General features: G+C 48.3%; 11 protein-coding genes across 11 annotated transcripts; 5 read left to right on the plus strand and 6 right to left on the minus strand.

Annotated features, from left to right (window-relative positions):
• Positions 1-2: 2 nt before the first annotated feature.
• Positions 3-1,743, minus strand: F5147DRAFT_796473 (uncharacterized protein; the record flags this gene model as incomplete). The annotated part of the gene is made up of 8 exons (XM_041443172.1): positions 3-238; positions 294-488; positions 540-693; positions 747-895; positions 948-1,280; positions 1,330-1,440; positions 1,486-1,674; positions 1,723-1,743. 8 exons carry the CDS (start codon positions 1,741-1,743, stop codon positions 89-91), a joined length of 1,302 nt encoding a protein of 433 aa, XP_041294157.1. The 3' UTR covers positions 3-88.
• A 156-nt stretch (positions 1,744-1,899) lies between these two features.
• On the plus strand, positions 1,900-2,731 carry F5147DRAFT_574744 (Spt20 family-domain-containing protein; the record flags this gene model as incomplete). The annotated part of the gene is made up of 4 exons (XM_041431239.1): positions 1,900-2,043; positions 2,091-2,175; positions 2,226-2,419; positions 2,471-2,731. The coding sequence occupies 4 exons, from the start codon at positions 1,900-1,902 to the stop codon at positions 2,729-2,731; spliced, it is 684 nt and encodes a 227-aa protein (XP_041294158.1).
• Positions 2,561-4,475, plus strand: F5147DRAFT_129142 (uncharacterized protein). Its single transcript, XM_041428178.1, has 2 exons — positions 2,561-2,682; positions 2,732-4,475. Exon 2 carries the CDS (start codon positions 2,878-2,880, stop codon positions 4,294-4,296), a length of 1,419 nt encoding a protein of 472 aa, XP_041294159.1. The 5' UTR covers positions 2,561-2,682; positions 2,732-2,877; the 3' UTR covers positions 4,297-4,475.
• Positions 4,476-5,636: 1,161 nt separating this feature from the next.
• F5147DRAFT_689081 (uncharacterized protein) lies at positions 5,637-6,300 on the minus strand. The gene is made up of 2 exons (XM_041436942.1): positions 6,090-6,300; positions 5,637-6,035 (listed from the first exon to the last, which is right to left on the minus strand). Exons 1-2 carry the CDS (start codon positions 6,272-6,274, stop codon positions 5,894-5,896), a joined length of 327 nt encoding a protein of 108 aa, XP_041294160.1. The 5' UTR covers positions 6,275-6,300; the 3' UTR covers positions 5,637-5,893.
• A 450-nt stretch (positions 6,301-6,750) lies between these two features.
• Positions 6,751-9,137, plus strand: F5147DRAFT_689082 (AICARFT IMPCHase bienzyme). Its single transcript, XM_041436943.1, has 8 exons — positions 6,751-6,801; positions 6,852-6,978; positions 7,031-7,107; positions 7,163-7,639; positions 7,693-7,926; positions 7,980-8,155; positions 8,208-8,336; positions 8,384-9,137. Exons 1-8 carry the CDS (start codon positions 6,786-6,788, stop codon positions 8,933-8,935), a joined length of 1,788 nt encoding a protein of 595 aa, XP_041294161.1. The 5' UTR covers positions 6,751-6,785; the 3' UTR covers positions 8,936-9,137.
• Positions 9,036-10,130, minus strand: F5147DRAFT_651760 (alpha beta-hydrolase; the record flags this gene model as incomplete). Its single annotated transcript, XM_041433552.1, has 7 exons — positions 9,036-9,290; positions 9,341-9,422; positions 9,638-9,726; positions 9,763-9,816; positions 9,853-9,983; positions 10,037-10,048; positions 10,103-10,130. 7 exons carry the CDS (start codon positions 10,128-10,130, stop codon positions 9,036-9,038), a joined length of 651 nt encoding a protein of 216 aa, XP_041294162.1.
• On the minus strand, positions 10,104-11,915 carry F5147DRAFT_836176 (dienelactone hydrolase). The gene is made up of 8 exons (XM_041443990.1): positions 11,570-11,915; positions 11,494-11,520; positions 11,320-11,441; positions 11,231-11,266; positions 11,118-11,171; positions 10,925-11,060; positions 10,782-10,873; positions 10,104-10,728 (listed from the first exon to the last, which is right to left on the minus strand). The coding sequence occupies exons 1-8, from the start codon at positions 11,595-11,597 to the stop codon at positions 10,474-10,476; spliced, it is 750 nt and encodes a 249-aa protein (XP_041294163.1). The 5' UTR covers positions 11,598-11,915; the 3' UTR covers positions 10,104-10,473.
• A 991-nt stretch (positions 11,916-12,906) lies between these two features.
• F5147DRAFT_745149 (dienelactone hydrolase) lies at positions 12,907-14,035 on the minus strand (the record flags this gene model as incomplete). The annotated part of the gene is made up of 8 exons (XM_041439729.1): positions 12,907-13,161; positions 13,213-13,304; positions 13,355-13,487; positions 13,545-13,598; positions 13,654-13,689; positions 13,746-13,867; positions 13,922-13,948; positions 14,008-14,035. 8 exons carry the CDS (start codon positions 14,033-14,035, stop codon positions 12,907-12,909), a joined length of 747 nt encoding a protein of 248 aa, XP_041294164.1.
• A 501-nt stretch (positions 14,036-14,536) lies between these two features.
• F5147DRAFT_689104 (uncharacterized protein) lies at positions 14,537-15,933 on the plus strand. The gene is made up of 5 exons (XM_041436944.1): positions 14,537-14,713; positions 14,777-14,843; positions 14,904-14,979; positions 15,029-15,345; positions 15,405-15,933. Exons 1-5 carry the CDS (start codon positions 14,663-14,665, stop codon positions 15,857-15,859), a joined length of 966 nt encoding a protein of 321 aa, XP_041294165.1. The 5' UTR covers positions 14,537-14,662; the 3' UTR covers positions 15,860-15,933.
• Positions 15,934-15,972: 39 nt separating this feature from the next.
• On the plus strand, positions 15,973-17,470 carry F5147DRAFT_689110 (HD domain-containing protein). The gene is made up of 10 exons (XM_041436945.1): positions 15,973-16,126; positions 16,185-16,215; positions 16,275-16,293; positions 16,353-16,424; positions 16,475-16,518; positions 16,577-16,635; positions 16,704-16,778; positions 16,832-16,874; positions 16,931-16,960; positions 17,018-17,470. The coding sequence occupies exons 1-10, from the start codon at positions 16,010-16,012 to the stop codon at positions 17,146-17,148; spliced, it is 621 nt and encodes a 206-aa protein (XP_041294166.1). The 5' UTR covers positions 15,973-16,009; the 3' UTR covers positions 17,149-17,470.
• Positions 17,471-24,608: 7,138 nt separating this feature from the next.
• On the minus strand, positions 24,609-26,937 carry F5147DRAFT_745152 (major facilitator superfamily domain-containing protein; the record flags this gene model as incomplete). The annotated part of the gene is made up of 14 exons (XM_041439730.1): positions 24,609-24,713; positions 24,763-24,881; positions 24,933-24,979; positions 25,040-25,098; positions 25,152-25,293; positions 25,344-25,397; positions 25,451-25,525; positions 25,575-25,607; positions 25,768-25,956; positions 26,013-26,141; positions 26,192-26,302; positions 26,355-26,568; positions 26,625-26,724; positions 26,779-26,937. 14 exons carry the CDS (start codon positions 26,935-26,937, stop codon positions 24,609-24,611), a joined length of 1,536 nt encoding a protein of 511 aa, XP_041294167.1.
• Positions 26,938-27,832: the final 895 nt, after the last annotated feature.

Here is a 27,832-nt window from a genome sequence, read left to right on the forward strand (position 1 = left end):
CAGAAAAGAGCAGTCCTGCCTAAAAAAAGCTCGCGCACATAATATCTAATTGTCACAAAAACCCAATCAGATTTTTTTTCACGACTACTTATACTTCTTCGATTCTGTTATCTTCGTCGTCGTCGCCGTCATCATCATCATCTTGGTCTCCAACACGTACCACATCACACCCATCGACCGTTTCTACGCTTTCGTCGCCTTTCAAAAGCTGGACGAGGCGCTCAATGTGCTCAGATACCTGAATACTCTGTGAGAAACTTTGATCAAAGGACGAATTGTAAGCAGAAACAGACCTTGTCGACGGTCTCTTCCATGTGTGCCCCTCTGACAATCTCATACACTCCATGATCCCTGAGGTAGTCTCGGCCCCATCGCGTGGTGCATAGAAGCAGTAGTGTTTCAACATGCGTCAAACGCAAGACAGGATCCGGATCTCGCTTCTTCGTGGATGGAAGGAACTGAAGTGCAGATGGCAATTTTTCTTGGTCCTGGAAGGCATAACATCAGCAGGTTTGGGCTGTCTACAACTGCGATCGTACTTCTAGATCAAGTTCCTCTGGGCCGGCTAGCGGTAGCAAAATGTAGGGCAGTGCATCGATACCCGGGGCAGACAATGTCGACGGAGGAACGACAACAGTTTCAGTGTCAGGAGATAATATTGCTCGGTGAGCTTGTGAAGAAAAAACGCAGTTCCTGTGATCGAGGCATTGGATACACTCAATGTCAAAGCAGGGAAAATGTCTTACTTCAATGTCGAGGCCACACCACCACGTCGTATTGTGTCTTGATGTTCAGTGAACGCGACTATTTTAGCGAGAGGATACTCATTAGTACTATTGGGGTTCAAAGGATCTGTTGGTCGTGAAGTGATGAAAAACGTGCGACCAGCCGGAGACTAGTCATTATGGCTTTAGTGTCAAGATGTAATTGATTCTAGAGAAACTGACTGTGCTGATATTGGCAAAGACACTGGCGAGGAAGTGCAGCTCTCCTTTCCGTTTTCTGGAAGCTCTATCTCCGGAAGGATCCATCGATGCACCTTCTACGAATGCATCAATAAGGAGCGGTAAGGCGAGGATATCCTGTGGTTCTCCTGGTGGATAAGGCACTGGCGCAAAACAGGTTCCAGAACGGGCCAGAGTTGGGAAAAAAGAACTCGGTGAAGATGGTGTTTTTAATATGGGTACATTTAAGGCTAAAAGAGCTGCGCATGGTGAAGATGAGGCAGTTAGATTGGAAAGCAGCATGGATGCCAGATCTGCAAGTATGGAATCTGCGTTCTACGAAGCGGTAAGACATTGTGAAACAAACGTGACGTAGAGCACAAACCAAGATATATGATACCAAGAAAGCGAGAAAGGCTGGTTCCGATAAAAATGGTACTAGCAATGGTGAATCGGAGAGATTGACCAATGCACGGAAAGCATCGTGCGCGACCGCCTGTGACCATCATCGCTTGATCACAATTGAAATGGGTATACATACGAGTTGATCCCGACATAAAAGCTTAAGATCACGGATGATGTCCGTTTCCTTCGGTTTCTGTAAGCCTGTTCCTCCGAGGCCATGGTAAAAAATGTTTCTATGCGGAGATCCTTCCGGTGTTTGCCCGAGCAAATTTGACAAGGCTATTTGTCGGACTTGTGGATTCTTATCCCTTAAGAATGGGATGAGCTGCAAGTAAGTCAACACTTTGATTTAGTTGTCCATAAAGACACGAACCTCCTTGAGTTGTGCCTCCATTGTACAACATCCATTATTACTATAATTCCCACGAGTGCTTAATGGATTGTGGACGATTACGTAAATGTCCTTGAACAGAAGTTTGGACTACTTAGGTTGGACCGTCATCAGAGACGGTGCCATTGAAGCCATTAGCGAGCGCGTAAGTAGTCCGCAATGTCTTGTTACAATATTACGCGCTCGGCGGAACAACTACTAGACTTGCATGAAGACGCTGCACCATCTTTCTCAGTCCATCTCTATCCCGACCACTGGACACTCAACAACGGATCCAAATTCCTGTATAATAATCCTATCGCAGTGCGTTACTGAATTTAAGATGCAGGAATTATGCTAACCATCAATAGTCAATACTGGATGACGTCAGAGCGCACCGTATACCGGTTGACTACCTGGAACTTTTCGACTCTGCACGCGTGCCATTCTATGATGGTGAGTAGTCGGACATCCGTACAAGGTCCTTACTTCATGATTTTGTTTAGGCTGCATGCTTGTAGAGCTACTAGACTACCGCCCAAAGAAAGCAAAGGACCCACCTCTCGAGAAACCTGAACGGAGCCGTGTTGCTCTGCACCCGAATGATGAGACTCTCTGGGCGAATCTATGTCTCATGAATCAACGTTCAGGCAACAAGTTCACCGACACGGAAGTACTTGAACTTGAAGCACAGATACTAGTATGTTATATTCGTGACATTTTCTGCCATATCTCATCCTCGTCGTTGTAGCTACAAACAGCACCTCCCCTATGTCTTGACCCAGACCCACATTTAACCCGTATCGCGAATCATACCCTCAGAGTTTCTACTCCAAGTATACCCATCTCCTTGAAACGCAAAGCAGCTACTATTACGCCCGAGGAAGATGAGTCCGACAAGACTCGTCGGGCCAAGATCATGCAGTTCATGAACCAGAGACAAAATCGTTCTCACGCCCCAAGGTATTTCGTATTGTTCCAAAGTATCCTCTTCTTACTCACCTTCACTTAGTTATCGGATATTGGATGCAATCCGTCGTGCCAAGGAAGTTCGTATGGCGGTTGGATTGGAAACACAGCCTTATCTCAAGGCCCAATTAGCACAAGCTGCCGCTCAGGCTCAAGCACAAACTCAGACTCAAGCTCAAGCTCAAGCAAATGCCCAAGGCCAAAATCAAGCACAGAGCCAAAATCAAACACAAGGCCAAATACCAGCTCCTGTGCCTACACCGCAACCCCAAGCCCGCTCAATTACAACCTACTCCCGTCTTGGCTGCGCCCGCACCGGCGCCAACACCAGCTCCACAGCCAGTTGCTGACCAGAAACCCAAGCCAACAAAGAAGAAAGCCGATGCGACGCAGGCTTTTCAAATCACCCCCGAGGTGTCACGCTCTTCCGCTACTCCTGTCCCACACCCCACGGTAAACCAGCTTCAATCACAGCCCCGGCACGCTACCTCTCCATCACCCCGTGTAAGCGCGCCTTCGCCGCTCCCATCTGTACAGTCACCTGCACAAAGGTTCACACAATCACCACGCCCTTCACCATCGCAAGCGCCGCACTCCTCACCTCTCGCAGCTGGCTCACAACTCCCCCCAACAACACACCGCCCTCAACCCGCCCCTCAATTCTTCGCAATTGCTTCACCGCAAGGTTCACAACCCAAAGCTGCTACGCCCCAGGTGGCTTATCCATCTCAGTCGACGCCTTCCCCTGCACAAGCCGGGCAACAGGTTGGTGCAACGCAGCTGGCTGCTGGGCAACATGTGATGCAGCAGCATCCTCAAGCTCAAGGTCACGCTCAAGGGCAGATGTATCAGCTTCAACAAATGCAACAGATGCAACTGCACCAACAAGCCCGATTGGCTCAGCAGGTTCAGGCGCAGGCCCAAGCTCAGGCTCAGGCCCAAGCTCAGGCGCAGGCTCAAGCTCATGCTCAGGCCCAAGCTCATGCCCAAGCCCAAGCTCATGCTCAAGCCCAAGCTCACCCCCATGCTCAGGCTCAAGTTCAAGTTCACCACGCACAACCTCATCAGGCCCACCAGGTACAGGTGCAGACACAGGCACAGGCACAGGCTCAAACCCAGCCACAAGCTCACGTGCAAGCTGGACGTATGACACCGCAGAATTCACAATCGCGAAGCCCTTTGCCGGGACATCCTGCGGTTCGAAACAGCCCGATGCTCCAGAACCAAGCCAGAGGTTCACCCATGCTCCAAAACCAGGCCAGAGGCTCGCCCATGCCCAATTCTCACCCGCTCCCACCCCAACCTACACAAGCTGCACAGCACACGGGCATGCCACAGCAGTATAACTTTGCAACAATGCCGTACAGACCGCCTGGGCAGGACCAGCAGCAGCAGCCCCAAATGATGTACCAGATGTATCCATATATGAGCTATCCTGTGCCTGGAGGACGATTGCAGAACTATCCACAGTGGGGTGTTGGACGGGGGATGCCAAATCAGGCCCAGGTGAATGGGCAAGCAGCAGCAGGGATGCAGCAGCAGCAGATGCAAATGCAGATGCAAATGCAAATGGCAGTTGCAAAGCCTACACAGGGAGCAGGACGGTAGTATGATACTTGTATTGTTATTTGTGTTTCTAATAATGTACTACTGCGGTGTTGTGTGGATTGCTTGTATGTATGGAAGGCGGACTACAGTAGGTTTATTCGAGAGTAAGATAACATCTATGATACATTTTTATTTTCTTTGATCAATGATCATGTGGATCTCGAATTCAATTACAATGCCGTGCATGCAATCGCGGACAGCATGTCATACGGAAGATATTAGGGGAATTTTCTTGTCAAAATTATGAATGAAACCGCGTGAAATCTAACATCTCTAGTGTCCTGACATCCATCATGTCATGAATAGAAGCTCCATCCACGACTCCTGCGCAATTGTGATCCGACGTGATTCTTACACTCCCCACCATGCTGCGCTAACAAAAGCGCGCTAAAACGCTGTCCATGGCGAGCGATCAACGTTGTTTCCAGAGCTGCGCCAGCACTAGTACTGTCAGTCTATTTGAAGTAGGCAACAGAGCGCGGACGACAACTGGTCGAAGTCTGAGTCTCCATCAAAAACAACTGCATCATCATAGCGTCGAAGTGAAGCGCTGCATGCTCCACTTTGTATACAAGATATGACGAGGGGTTGGGTTCGATGTCCTGAGCATCAATAGTATCAGCATGATTGCAAATTATGGACATCATCAGCACCTTTTCCGTATTGTGAAGAGCTTTGGCATGAAGGTTTCATTCCAATTTTCCCTTGTTGCAACGCACAGAGGGACTCGCATGAGGAGTTCAGCCTGATCCTGCTGAATAAATTTCAACTTATAATTTCTCGCAACAACAGTCTCCTAGCCCTTTGAGACACGGTGCGCAGTGCAGTTTTGCTTGAAGGCTAAAAGACCTCAGAGAGTAAGTCTTTGTTCAAGTTCATCTGAGAACTTCAAGTACTCACTAGTGAACCATTCGAGGCAAACTGCAGGTTCGTCGATTACGCTCATCATATATTGGTAAAATTCGACGGCTTCGGTCACCCGATATGTGCGAAGGAACATGTTGCATCATATTTTATTGGCAATTTGCCATATAGAGTCGAAGCCCTAGCTAAAGAACTGTTCAGTACATCATCTCCAATGTAGGGTCAACAAGTGTTTTCCTAGAGAATAAGTCAGTTATACTGGGAGTATTGTGGCTGAGTCTATCAGCGACTTCGCTGTGCTTTTTTCACCCTCCGCTATCCTTTCTTCCTTACCTTGCTCAAGTATAGCTGTGATAGACTGGAGCCAAACCTTTCACCGGTCATCTCTACTGACAATATTGGGAGAAATTGCAACAGATTCGACACCTATGGTAGGTTCGAGTGCCTGTCTCTTTGTGGTCCGAGACCACAGCTGCGCGATCCTGTCGTTCGAGGTGATGATGAAGGACCTATCAGAGGATATGGTGTATCGATTGAGCGAGTGTAACCGGTACAAAATTCAACAGGCTGGTCTCCATTCAACGAGTTTCAAATTTTGAGTGTTGTATTGTCTAATGAGACAGAGACAAGTTGTTGGCCATCAGGTGACCACGTAACTTGCATCCGAGAGACAGTAATCTGGAGAAGGAGCTCGATGTTATCCGTGTGCCACACAGGATGGCCAGAGAGTAATTTAAGCACATCCAGGCATGGGCGTCTTAAGCGACGGTTTCATAGTCGATTTCAACATCTGCACAGTGGCTCCAAATAGGATGTCAACAATTTTTCCCTCTCCACTTGTCTTGAGGAGAGAGAAGTGGTGTCGGTGAACTTGTCTATGCGAAAGAACCTAAGGTGTTGGTTGTCGAGTGAGAGAGTCTAAAAAAGACCTTAGACCACCAGCGACAGAATTTTTAAGTGATTCGAAGCGGAAAAATAGCACCAAGGACTCCACGCCCAGTCCATTGGATTGTGACAGTGGCAGTGATTGAACGCGCTTTGCCATCGCAGGAGTAAACGTAGTTACGTGACACGCTCGCACGAAGAGCACTTTCAGCGCCACATTAAGAAACATTAGTTGGACTGACGACTCGGATGAACGCCTGGTCGCTTTGAAGATGCTTACAGCTATCGCGTACGCGTTTAATGGAAAGACGTTACCCAATGCTTGGCTGCACACGTGATGCGACTAGAATCCCAACGCGTGACGTCAGCACTCCAACCTTCGAGTGCTTATTGATATGCATACACTTGAAGGCACATCCACACTCAATGTTCAAGTTGTACAATTAAATGCTCCAAGCTTCAAACAGCATGTTCTCCAAATAAGTAACGTCCTACGTACACACGGTATCATTATGTTAATCTGCAGGGTACCCTGGCCTAAATTTCAAACGGTGACAAAATAACACCTGGCATCGCGGCATACCTTCCTAATACGTAAAAATTTATTTTATTCTGCATCATTTCGCCCACGGGAAGTTACCCAACTTGGTAACTTTCGTAGATAAAATAAGATAAGATTGTCATTTTCTGATCGATGTTGAACAAGTCTTGGACCAGTCTACATACCACCATCCATCGCAATGACCCAACCTATTGGTATGATAAAACTTACATTCAACCAGATGTCATCTAACAGCCCAAAAAAGCTCTGTTGTCAGTCTACGACAAGACTGATCTCCTCGATCTTGCACAGGGACTTCGCAGTGCTGGAGTCCGTCTGCTCGGTTCTGGAGGGACTGCAAAGAAGATCAGGGAGGCTGGAATACCCATCGAGTGAGTCCCGCGTGCTTTCTTCACTTATCCTCATTGATCTGCGGTGTCCTAGGGATGTTGCTGACATTACCAAGGCGCCTGAGATGCTCGGAGGTAGGGTGAAGACGCTTCATCCTGCCGTCCACGGTGGTACGATATTTATCTTGTATATCAAGTGCGCAACGTTTGACTGATGCACAAAAAGGTATCCTCGCACGCTCTATCCCTGCCGATGAGCAAGACCTCAAGGCACAAAACATCTCCCCCATCTCCATCGTTGTCTGCAACCTCTACCCTTTCGCATCCACCATTTCTAAACCAAGCTGCACATTCGCAGATGCCGTAGAAGAGATCGACATCGGTGGTGTCACCCTGCTTCGCGCAGCTGCCAAGAACCACGAGCGTGTCTCCGTTCTCTCCGATCCTACTGACTACCACGCGTTCTTGCAGGCGTTCCAGCAGGGCCAGGGCGATGTTGGGCAGGTGCTCCGCAACAGGCTTGCACTGAAGGCGTTTGAGATGACTGCAAAGTATGACGACGCCATTAGCGGGTATTTCCGCGAACACTATGCATCGACGCCCGAGAGCGGACCAGTCCAGCGCATGGTGCTTAGGTACGGCGCTAACCCTCACCAAAAACCAGCGCAGACCTTCGTGGCTGAAGGCGAATTGCCATTCAAAGGTGCGATTTGTGATTTTATCTGATGGATGTTTTCTTGACTTTGGATGGTCTAGTCCTCAGCGGATCCCCAGGCTACATCAATCTATTAGATGCCCTTAATTCTTACGCGCTCGTAAAGGAGCTTCAAGAGGCCTTGAACCTCCCTGCTGCTGCTTCCTTCAAACACGTCTCCCCTGCCGGTGCAGCTGTGGGTTTGGAACTTGACGAAACCGAGAAGCACGTGTACGGCGTCGAAGATCTCAAAGAGCCCCTGACGCCTTTAGCATGTGCATATGCTCGCGCCCGAGGTGCGTCATTCGATGGAATTGGACTCCGTATGCAACCAACGATTTTGTTTTAGGTGCCGACCGCATGTCATCATTCGGAGACTTCATTGCACTCTCTGCGCCGTGTGACCTTGCCACAGCGCGTATCATCTCCAGGGAAGTATCCGACGGTATCATTGCGCCAGGCTACAGCCCTGCGGCGCTGGAAGTTCTCAAAAAGAAAAAGGCAGGAAAGTATTGCGTCTTAGAGGTGCGTTCGCCCGATTACACAGCTATATTACGTTTGCTAACGCTACCAAAAGATGGACCCGTCATACAAGCCCTCAGATATCGAGACACGCCAAGTATATGGCGTCAGCCTGCAGCAGCGTCGAAATGACGTCAAAATTGACGCCAAGCTATTCGAAAACCTCGTCACCAAGAACAAAGACGTATGTCCTTACTCTCTTCGTAACACACAATCGTAACTCTTCCATAGGTCCCAACGCAAGCATTGACGGACCTCATCGTTGCGACCCTCGCGGTCAAGTACACGCAGTCTAACAGTGTCTCGTATGCCAAGAATGGCGCTATTATCGGTTTGGGCGCCGGACAGCAGTCGCGCATCCACTGCACACGGCTCGCAGGATCCAAAGCGGACAACTGGTGGTTACGACACCACCCGCGCGTCCTCGCACTCCCATTCAAAAAAGGCGTCAAGCGCGCAGAGAAAGCGAACGCGATCGACCTCTTTGTGAGCGGGGAGGTACTCGAGGGCGGTGAGCGTGCCCAGTGGGAGGGGCAATTCGAGGAGGTGCCCGCGCCGCTCAGCGAGTCGGAGAAGAAGGAATGGGCTGGGAAGTTGGATGGGGTTGCATGTTCGAGTGACGCGTTTTTCCCATTTGCGGATAACGTGCACCGGGCTAGGAAGAGCGGCGTGAGGTACCTCGCTGCGCCTAGCGGAAGTGTGATGGACGAGGAGTGTATCAAGGCCGCGGATGAGCATGAGATGGTATTTGCGCATACCTCTCTCAGGCTTTTCCACCATTGAGAAGAGCTTCCGTAGAAAAATGTAACAGCAGTAAAATATTCTATATTATCATTGTATTTGAGGTTGAATTGTACCTCCTGCAACACCGCGACCATGCAGCTCACAGGTGCTCCAGGAAGAACTCCACATTAGCCATGGCCGATCCTTCCTTCCCAGCCTTGACCAGTGAATTGCTCAAATCACCAAGGACAGTAACCCCATGTGTGCATCTAGGAAAGTACTCGCGCCTGTATCCCGGAGCAAACTTTTCATCGCCAAAAATAGCATCGGCCTTTGTTTGAGCTTCTGCACAAAACAACCTATCATGCTCGCATGAGTTGATCAGGATAGGCGCTGCTGATTTGGAAAAGTATGTCTAGAAGAACGAGTTCAGCAGGAGAGTGCCACGAGGATGATGTGAGTTACCTCGAGGTCGTTGGGGAGATGAGAGGTGGGAGATGACGGCACATTGGATAATGTTGTCGAATGCGAGGTCAAAGGTGACGACCTGCAGTGCACATCAAGTCAAGGACTGAATAGAAGGACGCACAACCGAAACAGTGACCCGTGGCCCCAAACTTGGTAACACCTTCCTCTTTGAGCACAGCAATGACCTTGTCGAGTGAGGGGCGGGTGACCTTGGCGGTAACGGCGAGCCATCCTCAGAAGTCCAATGATTTCAAGTTATCCTAGGAAGTGGTCATGGGTCAGAGCTCGGGATACTTATTGATGAAGGCATCAGCCAATAATAAACTGGCCTTCAATTTGAAGGGCCTATCAGCAGGAATACCAAAATAGTCGATCGCGACGACCTGTGTTGTAACATCAATATCGTGTCCTGAACTTACACGTATTATGGTTTGTGCCTTGAAGCCGTTTCTGACGAAGTCATCAGCGAGGAGCTGTTGTGGGGTAGCATGTCACAAGGATGGGGGTACCTGAGCATTAATAGACATACCGAAGGCGTCCGGTAGGAGGATGACTTTGTCCTTGGCATCATCGACAGTGGGAGTGGCGACGTAGCAAGTGACACCAGCAACAGTGGTCTCGAGTGTTCCTAACGAAGCCACTGGTGAACAATGAGACGTGGCAAGTTGGAAAAGAACTTACCTAAATGCTCACCGTGACGTACGCCTGTTCAATGTCAGTGCTCAAAATTAATGTAGACGGGGATGTTATACAACGCACCTTGGATACAGTCATTGCAGAAATTCATACTTTGAGGTGATTGGCAGAGGGTTGAGAGTGATATTCCGTTATATATACAACTCATCGCAAAGTTGTCCATGCTGATAAAATCAACTGATGACGCAGGAGTGCATATATTCTGGGCATTCAAACTCTGTCATCGAATTGGGAAGTGACATCCTTGCAAGATGAGCATTATTTCATCTGCATGACGCGCGTAGACGCTCTGATATTGCTGGCATGGCTAACGACGTGGCTACAACTGCGGCAAGTCGTATGACGAATTTAGTTGTGTATTTGAGATTGGATATTGGTTTTGAATCGAACTGTACCATACAGAGACTCCATAACATTGGAACGACCGGACTTTCTCACAGGTGCTCCAGGAAGAACTCCACAGCAGCCTTGAACGATCCCTCCTTCCCAGCTTTGATCAGCGGGTCGCTCATATCCCCACGTACAGCAAACCCATGCGTGCAACCAGGGAAATACTCGCGCTTGTATCCTGGGGCGAATTTCCCATCGCCAAAGATTGCATCGGCCTTTGCTTGAGCTTCGACAGGGAACTTTGGATCGAATTCGCAGGAGTTGATCAGGAGAGGCGCTGTTGATTTGGTAAAGTACATCTGGATAGAGGGAGTTTAGAGGGGGAAGCATCACGCCCGGCAGTATGCGTTACCTCGAGGTCGTCAGAGACCTTCAAGAGTGAGGGGTGGGAGACGACGGAGCACTGAATGACGTTTTCAAATGCAAGGTCAAAAGTGTAACGACCTGACATGTACTGTTAGGCAGAGAAACAAGTAGTTGAATCAGGAGATGTACCGCCGAAACAGTAACCAGTGGCCCCGAACTTGGTGACACCTCTCTCTTTGAGCGCAGCAATGACCTTATCGAGAGGCGGGCGTGTCTGCTCGGTGCCATGTTTAGCGAACCACGCCTTGACGTCAAACGAGGTAGACTGTGAGTGGACACGAGATTAGAGCTTGAGACGCGAAGGAAATTGGTCAAAACCAACGTTCATGGCATCAATGGGAAGACCATCGCCGTTGAAGTAGTCGACTGCGACGACCTGCATTGTATTATGTAATTAGTTTCGCAGCAGTGTATACTACGTGCTTGGATACAAACCTTGAAGCCGTTGACTGCAAAGTCATCGGCGAGGAGCTGTATCCATTTTGGTCAACATGTTAGGACCATGGTAGCACGAAGGGACATACCTTGGCATTGCTGATCTCGATACCGAAGACATCTGGAAGGAAGAGGATAACTTTGTCCTTGGGATAGTCAACAGTAGGGGTGGCGACGTAGCAAGCAACACCATCGATAGTCTCGGGCGTTCCTAGTGAGGACACTATGAACAATGCAACGTGGTGAGTTGGAAAATTACTTACCTTGAGGCTCACCCTCATGGCGTACGCCTGTTTGCAATTAATACTCAATATTGATTGAGAGGATATAAAACGGCACCTTGGATACAGTCTTTGCAGAAACTCATATTTAGGTGTGGTTAGGAGAGGTTTAGCAGTCATTGGACGATATCTTATATACAGCTCATAGAAAACTGAACACCTGTGTCATTGTTGAAACATGAGCCAGCCGCCTGAGCCCAGAGCAAGGCAGATAAGTTGTGATGATGCATCATGCCAGCTACGAACCTTCATCACGGTCTAGGTGCTGACTAAGCTGGGGAATGTGGCAGTCCCTGCCGGGCCTGCCCTAAGCTACCTCCATAGGCATGAATTACCTTGCGGAGCAAGGTCATGTTGGATGGCAGATAATCTGTCAGTCACCTGACGTGAACATCATGCTGTGCAATAATCGAAAATGATAGAACTGCGTCAATATGAATACACAAAACTACTTCATAAAGTATCCAATTAGTTACTCAGATCCAGATCTCAGAACTTGGTCTCGATGAAATAGCTCGGTCTCGATGTCATAATACAAATACAGTCAAGCTCAAAGCTCGGTCTCGATGACACAATACAAATACAGATACAGTCCAAATATGAGGTGAACTTCAACGATGGCATAGCACCTCTCTTGAGGTATATCGATGTTTGGTCCGAGACTATGCTAGTTAGACAACAATAATGAGAATTGTCAGAAGTGCGTGGCTCACCTATCCGGTGCGAAAGTCCACCTAGCACGAGCTCGATCCCAAACGAGCTGTTTTCCTGGAGTCACAAAGATTGATGACGAGACAAAAGGAATGTGAGGGAAACAAAAACACCCAAGGATAGGATGAACTGAGAGAGACCACATGCCTCATCAACACGGATACAAAGTTGGCCCTGTGTCTCGTCAGGCGCAAGCAAGGAAGAAGGTATGAGAGCCAACGATCAGTAAACGTCAGCGCGAGGCAACATGACTAGAGAGAACACATGGAGCTACATGCACAAAATGTTTCAGCAGATGCATGAGGATGGTAGAGCGCGTGAACCACAACCTAATGCTCGAGGCCGCATTGGTCTATTTGGATTTGTTGAACTTTCGTACATTTTGCGTGCTGCTACGATGTTTTACACAGAATCGGGGGTCCGAAAACGACGAGTGTTGGAAGAGGTCGACAAAGCCGATTCCCACGAATTAAAAATTCTCCGGAGCAAGGTCATAAGTTCGCACAGCGAACCCCTAGTTGGGCATGAAGATGCATACGCTGCAGTATTGCTGGCATGCTCACACGGCCAGCAACGTGGTACGACTGCACATGTCATGCGACAATCTTAGTTTTGTACTTTGCATATTGAATTTTTATTCGGATCGAATCGTACCACACACAAATCTCATGACAGACAGACTGCTCACAGGTGCTCCAAGAAGAACTCCACAGCAGCCTTGAACGAGCCCTCCTTCCCAGCTTTGATCAGCGGGTCGCTCATATCCCCACGTACAGCAAACCCATGGGTGCAACCAGGGAAATACTCGCGCTTGTATCCTGGGGCGAATTTCCCATCGCCAAAGATTTCATCGGCTTGTGTTTGTGCTTCGGCAGGGAACATCTGATCGACTTCGCAGGAGTTGATCAGGAGAGGCGCTTGTGATTTGGAAAAGTACGTCTAAAATAATGGGTTCAGAGGGGAAAGCATTATGCGCGACAATATCGTTACCTTGAGGTCATCAGGCACCTTCAAGAGTGAGGGGTGGGAGACCACGGCGCACTGGATGACGTTGTCGAATGCAAGGTCAAAAGTGTAACGACCTGGCAGTAATCATCAAGTAAATGAAGAAATAACCGAGTGGGAAACATACCGCCGAAGCAGTAGCCAGTTGCGCCAAACTTGGTGACGCCTTCCGCTTTGAGTGCGGCGATGACCTTATCGAGGGGTGGGCGGGTCTTGTCTGCGCCGTGCTTGGAGAGCCATGCCATGAAATCATACGAAGCCTGTGAGTGGGCACAGGATCAGGGCTTGCGATGCAGAGGAAATCGGGCAGAACTAACGTTCATGGCATCAGGAGGAATTTTATCGCCGTTAAGGTAGTCGATTGCAACGACCTATATGATGCTGTCATGCCCACGTCTGTGCATACTATGAGCCTTGAATGCAAACCTTGAAGCCGTTTCTTGCGAAGTCATCTGCGAGAAGCTGGTGTGGGACCCTTTATCAGTCTAAGTAAGAGGAATGGTATACGAATGACATACCTGGTTATTGCTGAGCTCGATACCAAAAACATCTGGTAGGAAGAGGATGACTTTATCCTTGGGATAGTCAACGGTAGGGGTGGCGACGTAGCAAGCGACACCGTCGATGGTCTTGAACGTTCCTAGTGAAGACACTGATAAGAAAGTAGGGCGTGACGAAATAGAAAGGTTCTTACCCTGAGAGTCACCCTCGTGGCGAACGCCTGTTGATAATCAAAATCAGCAATCAGTGATCACGATCGTGGATTGGCTATGAACGCACCTTGGATGCAGTGCTTGCACAAACTCATGTTTGAAGTTTGATGTGGGTTTGAGGGCTTGAGATGTTCTCCTGATATCGACTTATATAGGGCTCATGATAGGAATATGTTAAGTCATGATAGATGACGCACATCTGGCCAGGCTGACATATTCATATGCTTAGCAACCAATCCCAGGGACACGCAACACGAGTGGCATCCTCGGTGAGCGCTCGGCAGCTGACCCAGCTGACTAGCACACGTCCGCGATATCGCTGCTGTTAATACATTTCCGTCCAAATTTTCATGCTGGTATGACACAGTGGGAACATTTTGAGAGTTCTTAGTACAAGACGATGTATAAAGTTCCTTCACGCCGGACCGGCTGCTCAGTGTACCAGAACTTCAGAAGCCAGCAAGTACTAAGAAAAGCGAACATGAAGGAGACCGGCGTCGACTGACTGACCACGACGGTCACTAAGTGCATGCATGGCTCGGCCGCGTGACTTATATAAATTGATCGGTTACAATGAATTTCTTTTTATAGCGAACCCAACACTAACCTCCTCCCGGCCTGAGAAGCTTCTGGTCCGCAAAGTCGAACAAAGTTTGTCGAGCTCGCTGCGATTCTCAGTTGACGCTGAACATCAAACGTTTCAAAAAATCTATTCGGGTACGATGCCGCCACAGCCAGGAATGTTCGCCCTGCCATATGCATCAACCCACAAGGCGCGCACAGACGTTATTCAACCAGACAACATGTCCATGACAATTTCTTATTCGAATATGCAGCCCCCTCAGGGTCCTAATCCTCATTATCATAATGGTCATCCAACTGCAGGTCCATCTCGCGTGCAGGGTATGTCTTTACTTCTTGCCTTCTAAAGTAATATACGTACTGACCTGCATGCGAACAAAGACGATCCAAAACGAGAGAAAAAGAGGAAGGATATATCAGGCAAAGTAGGAAAAGAGATGCTAGACCGCAGAGACGAGTATGTTCCTCCCAACCACTTTTCTCATCTCCGCTCAACTTCATGTTAGAGGACGACACTTCACTGAAAATATATCTGCACTCCACAGCGCCGCAATGCAGCTCGCATCCCGCCCAGAAACTCATCCTCTTTATAACCTCCGCTTGTATCCCATCTCTCTTGAGCGCTCCGCCTTGCTCGCCCAGCATGCGTTCGAAGAAAAGCATACCTTGGAATCAATACAGATTGCCTACGAGGAGGAACGTGAAAGAGTTGAGGAAGAATGGCGTAAGGGCCGTGATCGTATACGAGAAAGGCTCCTCGAAGGTATAGAAGAGCGCAGACGGCGTGCAAGAGAGGAAAAGGAAGGCGAGGGAACCGTAAACGGTACGTCGCTCTCTTTCTCATCTCAACATCCTCTAATTTTCATTCACCACATCAATCAGACGCAACGCTAGACGCTCAGTCTCGGTCCCACATCACTCGGAAACTGCGAAATAAAGTTGGCACTTCTCCTCCTCCAACACCCCTCGCACTTCGAGGAGAGAACCACGTCAATGGTTCGCTTGGAAGCAACACGCCCATCACAACCGGCCCTTTCACTAACCCCCACTCCCTCTCCGTTGACGAGCTACCTTCTCCTTTCCCATTTCCCCTCACAGCCGTGACCCTCACTAATCCGTCTTCCGGTGCCGGTGGTAGCTCCGGCAATAATGGCTCCAGGCGTCGTACCAAAGGTGCAGGGCTTCACTCAAGCATGGTCGGCGTCGGTGGCCTAGGCAAGAGCATAGCAATGCTAGGCCCCAGCAAAGAAGCAGACATAGAGGCAGATTTGATGGAAATTCGGAGGGGCAGCAAACGGCGTAGAGCAGCGGCCGTGTCTTCTGGCAAGGTTTCGTAGGCGCATGTTCTCTTTGATTTTGAAATTGTACCATATCTTATCATCGGAAGTCGGAAGTCGGAGATTTATATTTACCCGTAGGGCCGTAAGCGGACCGTGGATCCCCGGATGCCCTTTGAGTTTGATCCCGTAGTGTTTCACTTTGTGCACATGGACGAGTCTGAGATCCCCCCTCCTGCTAAACGCGTGTTTCCGCCGTTGTATGTATCAACCGGTGACCCGTCCATCGACAGGCTGGCATTCTTCCACCTGCTAGAAAGATTAAAGGTACAGATGCACATCACTCCGAGATGTACGATACCTCCACTCATGCACATTCGAGTAGACTCAAAAGCGCACAGGATGGGTCGATAACAAGGAACATATTCCTACCCTCCAAAGATACTGCTGAATCACTCACACCATTCAATCTTGCAGATCCCAAATGCAGAGAGGTTCGTGATGCATACCCTCCCTTGGCATGGCATGACTCACTCACTCGCATTTCCGATAGTATATCAGATCACATGTACCGCATGGCCGTACTCGCTATGTGTACATCTGACAGCGCGCTTGATGTTTCCAAGTGCGTTGTTTCCATCGTAGATGAGTTGTGGTTTATGGTGGTGTTTGAAGATGCGTTATGATGGCTGTCGTGCATGATCTTGCTGAAGCACAAGGTAAATCTGTAACATATGTTTTCTTGTATTGCAAGAATAAGTACTGATGATATGACAGTGGGAGACATTACACCTCGAGAAGGTATTTCGAAACAGGAGAAACAGCGCCTAGAGGCGGTTAGCCATTCATACCTTGCAGTACCCCGAGTCGTATATCTGACTCGAAAATATCTTTTACCGTATAGGAAGCTATGCATAATTTCGTGCATGATATGCTCCATGGTTCCCCAGCAGCACTACGGATTGAAGCTCTCTGGAACGTGAGTCCCGCATCGCTCGACCTGGATGAACTTTAACATCAGGCTTTGTGCAGGAATATGAGGAGGGTGAAACGGACGAAGCAAAGTTCGTCAAAGGTCTGTCTTTGCTATTCCTCCTGCCGTGCTTTGATTTATTTTCAACGTGTCTATAGACCTTGATAGGCTGGAGATGGCTCTGCAAGGTATGTAGCTGCGTCGTCATCGGGTTATGTCCATGTTATATTCATGCACTTGCGCAGCACGCGAATACGAAATGGCGCATGCGCTGGATCTTCAGCCATTTTTCGATTCCAGTTTGCCTCACTTGCGTCATGCGGAGATCAAGCGTTGGGGTGAGAGTTTGGCACAGACCCGTACGCGGTCGCGCTAGCTGGAACTTGTCGATACGATCGTTAAACGCATAGCATAGTGTTTATCTTGCCGATTTCGCCATTCGTGGAGCGCCTGTGGCTGCATTGTGCAATGAATTTGTGAAGGAATGCCGTTTCTTGCGTATAATTCAAGACGGAAGTTTGGACGGCAGTGTTTCTTCCTGCCTGTAGTGTTTATGTGATTTTATATCGACTCCCGAGCTCTCAGCTAACTCTATATGCGCTTGTATGATTGCCTATACTTATCAGCCTAGGTCCCACCCCGTTATGTATCTGAATCACCGCAGATGACCGCACCCAAAGTTACGAGCAAAACCTTCAGTTGACATCAGGATGCTGAAGCAAAACACAGATGAATATGAGCTTGATTTGCGTGGCTCTTGTATCTACTAATATCGAATTAATTCTGATGTTCATGCAGGTCGTCATCACACTAGGGGTCCATTACCCAGCGACAGGGATGGCATCATGAGTGACAAGTACTTGCGGCACGCCTGCTTTGTACCAGATTCTTACGTTTCAAATCAATTCCATTCATTTCCGTGTCATGCTGCATAGTTCGCAACAGATATTAACATTACTGGTCGCTCCACAACACATTCGACAATTACAGTGTAAATCCATACTTATCACTCGTACCATGTTCGATCCCATCAACCGTATTTGTGGGTGGATTGGAGAAAATAGTTCATCTGAGCCATCGATCTGTTGGAAAGTGGTGTGATGATAAACGCTCTCCTGGAACAGGTGTGAGATTGTCGAAAGGATCCATCCATACAACTACACTATCTCTAGTGTCCTAGTGTCCATCAAGTAGCTGATAGAAGCCATGTCTTTAACCTGTGCAATGATATCATGCTCCGATGCGATCCTCTTGAATTCTCCGTCTCGCTGCCGTGCTAGCAAAAATGCACTAAAAGGCTGTCCAAGGCGAACGATCAATCGCAATGCTCGCGAGTGAGAATCCCAATCAATCGGCAAAGTTCGCGCAGGGAGTGAATCGTGCGACAAAGCTTCGGACACGGATAAATTGTCCACGCTCTGCGTATCGTCCGCAGTTTCACGTAGCCCGAGGAGATCGCGACTCCATGGGCGAACGAGTAATATCGTCTGCCAGGAAGGAGGAGGTCGAGCCGGCCAGAACGGGGTGAACTTGTCTTTTGTAGTGATCCGCAGGTTGCAAAGCCCGTCCGATTTGAGTTCATACGTATATGTGTTCTGGTCTTGACTTGGCCTCCGCCTGGCTTCTGTGACCGGGAATACGATGGAAGGCAGATGTAACCGACGGTTCGCGAAGCGGGGAGCGCTCAGGTAGTCCAGTCTCTGATATAATTTCGAAGCCGACTCTAGAACCACAACACCTTGCAGTGAGGAGACCGATGACTTAATCTCTTTTTCGGGTAGAGATGGCAGTTTGCATGGTGGATTTTCATATGAAGTGATGTCGGCTGGTAGACAGCTATTGAATTCTGATGGTTCTCCGACCCAGTCCAGGGCGGTAATATCGCCCGACTGAGCTATGATTTCTTGCAGAAACCGCCCGAGTGCGTTCTGCTTCTTCTCGCCATAATTGATAGGTAGGGTGATACCGAAGATGCCGAATAACGAGTATGCGATGTCTTCTTGGATTGTGGTAATACGTCTCGACGCCCACTGAAGTTTCTCTCGGGCGCCTCTCATCCCAGGACGAAAGGCCGCGACGGCTCGTCGATCTATGCCCGTCGCTCCCTCCAACTCCTGCATGATCGCAACGGAATCCTTGTGGTTTGGAGTGCGATCGCCGAGATAAGGAGTCCAATCCTTCTGGTAAAACAAAATAATATTGGGAGCGAGGAATTCCTGAACCGTCCATCCGCGTGTGTTCCAAGCGCTATTTGCCAGCGCGCCAGACTTTGACGAAGGTGGAACATCCGAGAGGTATACGACAGTGAGCGCGGAGTGGTGATACCAGATGAACATGGAGTTGACCGATTCTTGGAGCTTAGCATTGTTGCTCTTGTCGATACAGCATGTATCGCTCCACGCCCAGCGATATCCCAAATCACGAGCAGTTTTGCAGAAGGACTGCAATTTCGTGATGCCACCAACTGGATCCAACTTATAGACATCCTTGCCTTGGACATCTTGCAGCAGAGGCTCCTTCTCTTCCCACCTGTGCGACAGCATGGCATATTGGAAGTACGTCATCACCACTTCTTTGATGCGCTTCATTCGGAATTCTGGGTGTGTGATTGTTGATGATACAAGCTCTTTGTACTCTTTGCTCATTTTGAAGATGCGCATCTGCGTCTCTCGATCGCACAAGAGACCGGTGGTAGTGTCGAGTACACGTGGCGGAGTATTTTCAAGTTGAGCATTGATGACCTTTCGAATATCATGGTCCACTTCGAATGGTTTGAGATACTGCCGGCGCAACTCTGCAGAAACAGTTAAAGTATGTTGACGCATGAGTTTTCTGAGGCTTACTTCGTGTCTCAGTGTCGGGAGCATTGTCTAATTTTGAGAGCATGATTCTGAAGGCCTGTATCGCTTCATCGTAGCGTTGTGCACCATGAAGTGCTGCGTGCTTCAAATTGTATCCAATATGAGAGGAAGGGTTGAGTTCGGTGACCTATGCGTCACCATGATAAGTATAGGTTGAAAACGATAAATGCCATTGCACCTTCTGCGCATCGAGAAGTGCTTCTCTCCATAACATTTTCCCCAACCTTGCCTTGCTGCGTTTTACGAAAACGGTATCAGATGCAGTATTCAGGTCGATCACTGCCGAGTAAAGGTCAATAGCCCTGTCATAGTTGTTTGCAGCGAGGGCAGTGTCTCCATTGGTAAGAAAGAGGTCACTGCATTCTTGCTTGATAACTGAGTAAAATGCGGGCGAGGATTATGACCTCGGGTGACATCACTGAAGACAGAAGACTTGCCAGTGGACCACTCAAGGCAGTTGGCATTTGTTGTTTCGTTAACGTTGTCCATCATAGATTTGTGTGATTCGAGAACTTCATCGACTTTGCCTGAGGAAAGGAAAGCCTGGCACCGTTTCTGGTGTGCAGTGAGCCGCAACGATTTGAGATCCCAGCCGAAGAGCTGAACAAGGGACTCAATCATGAACAGATTTCGGATGTGTATTAACGTACCACCACCAAATCTTCGTAAATTTCATGGATGTCTGATTTCGATGACAAAGTGCTGCAATCGAGAGCGACAGTGAAATGGTCAGTGGCTTCATCGTAACGTGCGCCATCCAAAGCTTTGAGCCCAAGTTGAACACGTAGATATGTCTAATGTGCGAATTGCAAAAATTAGTGTCGATGACCAAGTGTGGATGATACTTACCTGCACGACACAACACGCGAGAGTATCAGCATTCGGACAACCGGTAATGAGTTCTTTGAGGAGCAGGTTTGCCTCGTCATGTTGATCTGCATTGAAGAGCGCGATGGCCTGAAATATGCGATGAAGCAGAGAGTATGCAAGACAAATATAACATACTTTGATCAAGAGCAAGAAATGGAGGAATTGTGAATCTTGGTCCGTGTACAGTGATGCAACATCAAATGCTGCCCTTGCATCCGGGACGCAGCCTTTTCCGCAGAGGGCAATGCCCTTGGAAATATAGCCTGTCAATGACGGCCGAATGCTAATGGACTATAACATCGTCGAGTTAGTCATTCATAAAGGAGCGATGATGGGTCAGTGTATCTCACCTTGATTGCGTCCTGAAGGGCATGGTCCCAGTCGTGTTTTCGCGCCATAACGAATGAGCGATGAGCGTAGGAAGTGTGGTTGTTCGAATCGGTGTCGATATCTTGGGTGAGTAGTTCTGCGGCAGTAGACAAGTCTCCATTTACGCATGCATCACGCACTGTCGCAGTGGCTAGGATCTGCGTGAATCATGCTCGAATCATGGTACATATGAATCAAGGGCAAAAACATGCCTTTGAACTACTAATATCCTGAGGTATTGGCATTGCCCACTGCGAGATCATGCTATCGGCACCTCCGCTGAGGATGTAGTTGCCGTCCACCGAGAAAGTAATGCATTCCATGGGGGATGAGTGCTTGAAGATGGCAACGGTTTTTCTGTCTGAGAGCCGCCAGAGACGGATGTTGTCATTAGACGCAGAGGCAACGTGTGTGCCAGCAGGATGAATGGCAATAGCATTGATTGTATCAGTATGGCCCGTCCAGGGATCACCGACCTGCTTCCAGATTTTTGCATTCCATTCGCGTATGGTAGGATCATCCTTATCACCACTTATGAGAAGGCGTGTGCCATCTGGGGTCCATGCGAGTAACAACTTCAATCCTGTGTGAGCCTTGAAGGATGCGACGCGTTCCCTCGTGCGTGAATTGTAAATTTGGATATTGTTGTTGGCTGCGATGGCAAGAAGTTCTCCAGACGGTGAATACCGTATGCAGTTCATATTTTTATCACACTGGATTGGATTTCCTTGCTGCTGCCAGGTTTTAGTGTCCCACAGCTTCGTCGTTTTGTCATATGCACTAGTGGCCAGCACTGTGCCATCGGGAGACAAATCCAGCGAGGAGATACAAAGGGAGTGGGCTTTGATTTTGGCGAGTAATTTGCCAGTTTCTCCATGCCAGACGATGACCTTTCCGTCCCAATCACCGCTTGCTATCAATTGCCCATCTCGTGATATCGCCAAGCTCCGCACCTCCCTACTATGCCCCTCCATCGTCTTCAAGACAACACCTGTCTTCAAGTCCCATAACCGAAGCGTCTTGTCCATGGAGCCCGCCGTAACCATCCGTCGTTGATCGGGGAAAACTGCGACTGCGCTTACTCGTTTTTTATGACCTTTGAACTCTCGCAAGGGTGTGGTGGTTGAAGTGAGGTTCCACATTTTACTGGAGGTTGATGCCGTGTCAAGGTGGACTTTGGAGGGATTATCTCTTTCTCTAAGCTGCAGAGGTGGGTGTTTTATACGTTTTACGTACTTCACTGCCTCAAACCGATAAACGCTCAGGGCCCTTGAGGGTTTTTAAATTCCAATGTCTGTCTTTTGCAGGACAATACGTTCTAGTCTAATCTCAAGGGACCCCCAAGTGTCGCTATCGTGTCTCGAGTGCGCGAATGCCCTGGTGTGAGGCGTACCCCCAGGGCCAGTCCGCCGTTCCCGTTTGAGTCTTAATAGGGGTGAGTGCTTAAAGTGGCTCGGACTACCATTGTACTATGTACAATGTCTCCATCGACACAAGTAACTGATCATCAACTGGCCCCACAGTACCTCAAAAATCGTCTGTGTCTTGTCTCAGATCTCTTGTTTTACTAGACTATACACTCGAAGTAGTGAAGTGTTATATCTAATCCCATCATGATGGAACTGATGAGATTTTGAAGGATCGCTGTTAGCACAATCAAGGAAAATGACAATTTCAGCCTGACTCCCCACATCGTTGAAATACTTGCTGTACAGTGTTATCTGTGTCACCCAATTACCAGTTTTTAACGACACTCGGTTTCTAAAGGAAGGTGGGTTGCAATGGACCTCAGCTCCTCACGGCGAAAAAAATCTTTCAAGGTAGCAACGCAAGCCTCACTGTAGAATGGGTGTGTGCCCCGACCGATTTCGAGGATAAGTATGATAATTGATATCGCCTCTAATGTGTTCCAACAGGCTGAGCCAACTCAGACTCAACCTTTTTCTTGGTCAAGAATGGCTCAGAATATGAGAAAACCAAACTTGCTCTATGTTTGGTCGACCACAGCGATACACACACGTCTACTCACTGTCAATTGGAGCAGACTCCCCTATGCTACTTCTCAGTACGACACCTCATGTAGAAAGGATCAAACACCCACGATCAATGGACAGCTATATGTACAAGCCTACTCCAGCAGTGGCAGAACAGATGGGTGCGTTTGTACGTGTTTTTCAACAAGGATTACCTAAATCTCATCTCGTTGTTTCCAGTGGGAAAGCCGATGAAATCGAACAATTTGCGCAGTTGCTTTGTTCTCGCGGCCTATAGCTGTGGCGGATCTCCCCAAGGTGTGTTATCGATTGACAACTGCATTCATGCTTTATACCCAACAAAATGGATTGACGAGGCTTGAGAAGCCCTTCTAATCTTGAGTTGGGAGAATGAAGTGCCACAATATCCTGGGGGTGTAATATAACATTATGTCGGGCGGCGGCCATCTTCTTCAATGGTCTCGAGAAGTCCTCGACGTTGTTCATGATTCCTAATGCGGGTGTATATGAAAATAAAGTTGAAAACCTATGCAGACAATGCTGAGTGGCAAAAGGAGTGAGAGCAAAGTTGAAGGAGAAAATAAGGAGGTGTGCATCGTGTACTCAGCGCAGGGTGACAGATAGATGCGGCCGCCAGAGGAATGGATGTTGGGCCTCGGGTGTAACAGGGTAGATGCACCATGCCGTGAGAGCCTGAGAGCGGACCACAGTTCACGTCGTCACGAGCACGAATCAGCAGCTTAGGTGCGACACGCAGGGCTGCGGTCCTGGGTAAGTGAGGGGTAGTGCGCCACAGTGTAGGACGGTGCAGGGAGTTGCATTAGGGGGTGATGGTTTACTGTTAAGAGGCCTGTAGGATGACTCAGAGTTCTAGCTCCGACTGTGGGAGAACGAAGGACTCAGCGGGTGCGCGAGGGCGCCGTCTGCCTTCATATAATTCATCTTAACGAGAATGCATGCTAGCGCCGGGTACATCAATCGGAGCTGTTGGCAAGAATACTGTTTCACTTTTGTCAAGCACGATCTCTGCTACTAGCGGCGTAGCATGAGATTGGTAAGCCAGATGGGCTTTACGGCATCGAGTTGCCATTAATGGTAGGGACGTACGCCTAACATGATTACAAAGTTTCATCGATGTCATCACCAATGCAACGTTGCCTCTGTCCAGGTATTGACGCTCCATATGTTTCTAGCTATAGAAGCCTTGATGCCACCAAAACTTCAGCATGCCGTTGTGACAACGTAGTCGCAATGTCCTGCTCTTGTGTATTGCCGTTTCACGACATAAAAGCTGGCCGCGCTCAGCGTACCCCTCACCTCAGATTAGTTAAGATTCTTCTTCACAAAATTCGTATCACATCGCACAAACCATGCATTTCTCCTTCGTCGTCGTCCTTACTGCTTTAGCAGCATGCATGTCTGTAAGAAACCAATGTTCCAGGGCTCCGACAGAGGAACAGACTTCGAAAATATCGATGATACTTACACTGCCTCTCGATATATTGGCTGTCATGTATGGTCCGCTATGAGCCGCCCCCCGAAGGAGATTGCTTTCATAATACTCAAGTTGTCGAGATCGTAGACACCAATTGGAAATCGCTCCGTTCTTACAAAATGTAGGATGTCAATTGATTGCTACGAGAATCTTCGTGCGATCAACATGTCATAAATAACTATGGCAAGCATTCTCGCCATATCCATATCTCTATAACTTAATGACGTGCAACGAGTGAATAATATTCTTACGACTTTTCCGAGTCGGAGTTCTGTTGTTCGGCTTCGATCTCCAGGATCTTCCGGGAGACAGGGCTGCACTTTCGCATTCTCGACCCATAAAAGAAAAAAATCTACATAATCGTAGGCAAATGCATGTGATAGAGTATTCGAATCACTCACATATGGTATAGGAATCATGATGGCCGCTATTAGCGCAAAGACTGTACCTGCCCATTTGTACGTTAGGACGTCATTCATTCGGCTCGTATAGAGCGGGAAGACAGTAGCAAGTATATTTCCTGCGAGCCACATCGGATATGTTCTTGATACAGGAACGGGAAAGGACTCACGACACATGCTCTGACCTGCCAGCGCTGAAGATGCATAGGGCCCATAGCTAGCTCGCTGCTCGTCAACAGGCAAACAAAGCATGCTGGTAAGTGGACGTAGCGCTCACCAATCTGCCAAGTAGATGAATACGACTTGATACAGGACAAAAGCGGAGGTCATGAAAAGCTGGCAGTTTCATAAGTGGTGATAGGGAAGATCGATAGCTGAAAGATGCTGACCGTAAGGCCAATCATGGGAACTATCCATGGGATATCCGCTCGGGCGGTCCACGCAAGGATGAGCATTCCGATAGGAAAGATTATGGATGCTACGCAAGCTATGTAAAGACGAGCTTCTGGGCCTTTGCGGTGGACATATTTTCTAAATCTATGATCAGTCTGGGCTTCCTCTTCAGAGAGTCGGATACTGACTTGTATAGTCTTTCCCCGTAGATATTAGTCAAATAACCTAGAAAACTTCCGATGCTGAAACGTTCAGTCATTACCCACACTTTCTTACGTCGAAAAATCTGCCTTACGCTATGGTGACGAAAACGCTCCCAGTCTCTCCGACACCAAATCCGTAGATGTTTTTGAATTCGCTCGATACTGAACTGCAGCAACTTTGTTCTTAATGTTACATCAAGGTCCAGGGACACTTACTCGAGTAAAAAGAAGAGGACTCCCCATACAAAACTAATCCAGAGCTGGATATAGAATCAATTGCAAGGCTTGTGAGTCAGGTCTGTAGTGAAGATCAGTGAGAAACGACATACACTAAAGCCCTGAACAATGGGCTCAGTGAATAAGAGAACTAGCACTGATTCAGCAAATGGTTCAGTGCTGATGAATGCACTGACTTAATGAGCGAGTACATGAAGTCGCAACCATAGACATAAGGCAAGGCTTGTCTACTTCTGATCTTGCACGATATCGACCATCTCCGGTGTTCTTTCGAACTTGATGGGCTATACGAGCCAGAATGATGGTCGAGCGAGTCTCTTTCAGAATAAAAAGCATGGAGATCGAACACACCCCGCTAACGCTAAAAAAAGAATAATTAGGACCAGGACAGCAAGATGAAAGCAAATAATACCGCACATAGCATGGATCCATTGTATCCACCGCCATTGCAGGGATGGATTAGCTTCGATCCAGCCCGCAACCATCGGGCCTAATCCAGAAGATGCAAGAGCCGCCAAGGCAAAGAGGGACATCGGGAGTCCTCGTCTTCAGGATTATAAGATCTCGATTTCACAAAAACAAATGGTGCACCCAACTGATGAGGCAGCCATATGTCTGCGATACTCCCAGCCACGAGTGTCGCGCCCGTCGAGCCAAAGCACCCTCCAAGAGTACGAGCTACAATGACGGTTTGTATATTCGGTGCCCTGAACAACCCTTATAGAAAAATAGAGACGCTCCAGTGAGACACAAACTCACAAAGCTATCATCACTTCAGTCAGTACAATCATGAAAGACGAGACGATGTAAAAAGGAAAGCGGCCGAATTCCTCGCTGAACGACGAAGTGACCAAGGGCACGAGTGCAAATCCTATGGTGTACACGCTAAATCCCAGAGTTGCTTGAAATAATGTGCAATTGAGGTCTCTGATCATGGACGAATAACCCATAGTATATGAAGATATGGCAGCAGCTGGGAAAAGAGATGATAAACATAAAGTTATGTGTCTCCACAACTTGTATATTTACCTACAGTGCTCGTAAAGACACAAGCATTTATCGTGATTGCCCACTTTCTTGTAGGAGAGAAGTTGACTGGATTCCGCATATCTCCGTCTTCGAAATCAACCTAGTCCTTGTCAGTAAGTGTATTACAATAACGAAAGATTGTGCGAAGACTGACATAGAGGAACCCATCTTCTAGCACAGTCGGTGCACGGGATATAGTTTTTGAGGTCCCTTTGTCCCCTTCCTCGTTATGAAGTGGGGCATCTGTGATAAATTCTGTGACTTGATGTTCTGCTAGTACGCGAAAAGCTGGGTCTCCTTGGTGACGAGTCATCGGGAACCCAATACACACTTGTGCAAGGAGACGAGACAAAGTTGGTTGGTATTCAAAACATATCCAATGAGCTTATATATAGTAGGACTGGACTGGACTTCGATGAGTCACATTCCACAGGGCTCTTGTCTTCAAGTTCACACTTGAGGTTGTCTTCAGCAAGCAAGCACTGTCATTGGTGGAGAGCTCACTAGCATTGGTAAGTGTACCAGCTTGAAATAGGGGTCGCATGGTCTAATAGCTAGTTCTGGTTAATGAACAACTATGTTTGTAGATCCGGGGCTGAACTGTGAGCCACCTCTGTCTAGCGGGATAGTTTGAGCCCGGTGTTACAGGCCACTGAGTTGGAAGAGCTCGCAGAATTACCTATTTCGAAAGATCGCCTACTTAATGACCGTCTGAGTCCGACGAGGACTCGGCTTCGTTATCCACGGACACGCACACCCCTATTGGCTGACAAACGACCTGTTAGGAGAACATCCGGTCAGAGAAAGGCGCAGTGAGAAATTCAATGATCTGCGGTAGGTCGCGCCACACCGGACCGCACCCTAGTTACAGACACGAACAACAAGGTGCTCAGGCACAAATGGCCAGTCACAAGTTCCGACCTAGTAGCAATTAAGTTATTAACCCAGCTAGGATTCATGATGAAATGAACAAGAATCGTCATCCATCAACGTCCATCCTGGATCAAGTTATAAGCAAGTTGTTCTGGCTCAAAGAATATGTGAACACGGCCGGCGCACTTGGACCCTTGCAGCCTCGCTAGTAATGGCTCCTCGCGGTAATTAAGTCAGATGTGGTCAGTAGTCACTGTGGCAGCTGTATTTGTTCAGGTTTGGCACAAGCTTTAGAAATCAACTAACCAAAACAACGCGTCGGCTATTACGCATAA

The sequence above is a fragment of the Suillus discolor genome (assembly GCF_016758755.1).
Source record: "Suillus discolor strain FC423 chromosome Unknown F5147scaffold_20, whole genome shotgun sequence".
Classification (NCBI taxonomy): Eukaryota; Fungi; Basidiomycota; class Agaricomycetes; order Boletales; family Suillaceae; genus Suillus; species Suillus discolor.